This window comes from Chinchilla lanigera, unplaced genomic scaffold, assembly GCF_000276665.1.
Source record: "Chinchilla lanigera isolate Chin_1 unplaced genomic scaffold, ChiLan1.0 scaffold00158, whole genome shotgun sequence".
Taxonomy (NCBI): Eukaryota; Metazoa; Chordata; class Mammalia; order Rodentia; family Chinchillidae; genus Chinchilla; species Chinchilla lanigera.
In genome coordinates this window covers 591,134-593,147 of record NW_004955559.1, presented here as the reverse complement: position 1 = coordinate 593,147, position 2,014 = coordinate 591,134, and the positions used below count along the sequence as shown (strand labels likewise).

The window sequence follows — 2,014 nt, the reverse complement described above, 5'->3', positions numbered from 1 at the left end:
CAGGATCAGGCCGGAGGTATAGCTCAGCGGCTTAAGCACTTGCCTGGCAAGCCTGAGGTCATGAGTTCGATTCCCCGTACCAAAAAAAAAAAAAAACAAAGATGGGATAAGTTTATTCAAAGTGAGGGTGGGGGGATTTTAAGTGGAGGTGATGGCAACGTCTTTTACTGTAATACGTTTTTAAAAATTTCAACACTGTATTTTAAAAATTACACTTCATATTCACCTGACCAGCAAAAAGCGCTGAAATCCCGAAGGCATGTGAGCCAATGGCAAACCAGCCAGGCAGGGGAGGAGTCAGGGATGGCAGGGGCGGGCCAAGAGCGTGCTTCCCAAACCAGACACAATGATTGGCCCCGGGTGGCCCACCAAGGCCTGAGCAGGACCAATCAGAATCCTGAAAGACATGTAGGCATGTCAGGCTGTTTCCCTGGAAATGATCTGCTGGGAGATTACCACGGGTCCCATTCATCTGCAATTGCAGCAGGTCCTGTTCCCTGTCCCTGTCCTACCCAGCACCACCCACTCCATGTGCTTCCTGGCTGGCAAGGCCTGCTCCTCAGGATGGGGACCAGAAATGACAGATGCCTGTTTTCCCAGACGGCTGCGCAGCTCAGGGTCTCCACAGAGCCTGGTTCTGACAGATGAGAAATGAGAACCCTGCTGGAGAGAAGAGATGAACACATCCGGGAGGCCTTGTCCGCTGTCTGCTTTAATTGCACCTGTGAGACAGGGCACAGCCTGTGCTTGGAGATGCCAGCTTACCACCAGATGTCGTCAAGCTCAGTGCCTCCACCAACCCCACAAGAAGCCCCCATCATTTAAACTCTTCCAGTTGGAATTCTGTATTTCAATGTTTTTCCTTGTTTTTCCAGCAGAAACCCACAGTGCCAGGTGGCCACCTAACGGATAAGGCAGGTGGGAAAGAGGACAGCGGAAGGATGAGGCCAGAACACCTAGATCGAGCCTTGCCTGAAGCCCCCCCCTCCAGCCATCCCACTCTCCATATATTGGGGTCTCTCAATTCTATCTGTAGTTCTGGGCTACAGTTTATGTCTTATCAACAACAGTGGTTCTGGAAAAATATAATTTTTAAAACCCAAGGCCCAGAGAGAAGGACTAAATTGCCCAACCATGGAAGGAGGCCGGGGTCTGTCTGATGTAGGTTGTCATGCAGCTTCCCATCCCAGAGAGGACAGGAGCCCTGGGTGGTGAGACCCACAGAGTGTGTTTATTCTGGCGTTGATAGCAGCAGCATTGGGGGGGTGGCCGGACGAGGGGGGCGGTGAACACGGTGGGGACACAGCTGTGTGTGTCTGGAGGACACTGAGGACTGGTTTAGTGACATTCACGGTGAGAACGAGTCGGGACACCGGGCTTGGACAACAGTAAAGAGACAGAGCGACCGGGGCGCGGGGTCCCCCAGACATGCACGGCCCCTCGCCTTGAGGGGGAGCCCCGGGGAAGACAAGACAGACAGTGGAGGCTAAAGGCCCCCCACCCTGAACCAGGGCGCCGGGCTGCCCGCTGCCCACGCACACGCGTCCGGGAAGGACGGGCGGGCCCGGGGCAGGCCTGCACCAGCAGCTCGGACGCTATGGCTTCCAGATGAGTTCACGGTCCGGGCAGGAAGGGGTGGGGTCCTGGGGGCTCTGGTCAGACCCCCGGCCTAGGCCAGACCTGCAGCGGATCCGGAGGGGAGAGGTCAGTGACAGTGTCCGGTAAGGTCGGGCCACCTGTCACTCTAGCAGCGCCAGGGACAGACCCGAAACCCTGGGCCTGCGCCCCTCCCCCGCACCCGCACTCCGGGGTCCTCCTCCCTCTCGGCTTCTCACCCCTTACTCTGAGTTCTCCTTCTCTGACAGTCCTTTGCCACCTTTCGTGAAGCTGGTCAGAGTCTTCTCCTGAATGAGGAGATGGGGGAGCATCAAGAGTGGGGGACAGAGGCAAAACAACCGCTTATGCTCACCAGGAAACTACGTCAGTCCTGGTTCATTGTTTTTTTTTTTTTTTT

General features: G+C 55.8%; 1 protein-coding gene across 3 annotated transcripts in view; it reads right to left on the bottom strand.

Annotated features, from left to right (window-relative positions):
- Positions 1-1,209: 1,209 nt before the first annotated feature.
- The window catches only part of Syt3 (synaptotagmin III), an 11,486-nt gene continuing 10,681 nt past the window's right edge, over positions 1,210-2,014 (bottom strand). For 2 of the 3 annotated variants that reach the window (XM_005412776.1, XM_005412775.1), the window contains exons 9-10: positions 1,843-1,904; positions 1,210-1,680 (exon numbers count right to left, since the gene is read on the bottom strand). In XM_005412776.1, the coding sequence (XP_005412833.1) occupies positions 1,596-1,680; positions 1,843-1,904 (147 nt within the window). In that variant the 3' untranslated portion in view covers positions 1,210-1,595. Of the gene's footprint in view, positions 1,681-1,835; positions 1,905-2,014 lie in introns of all 3 variants that reach the window. The other variant, XM_013508925.1, reaches the window with a different exon arrangement.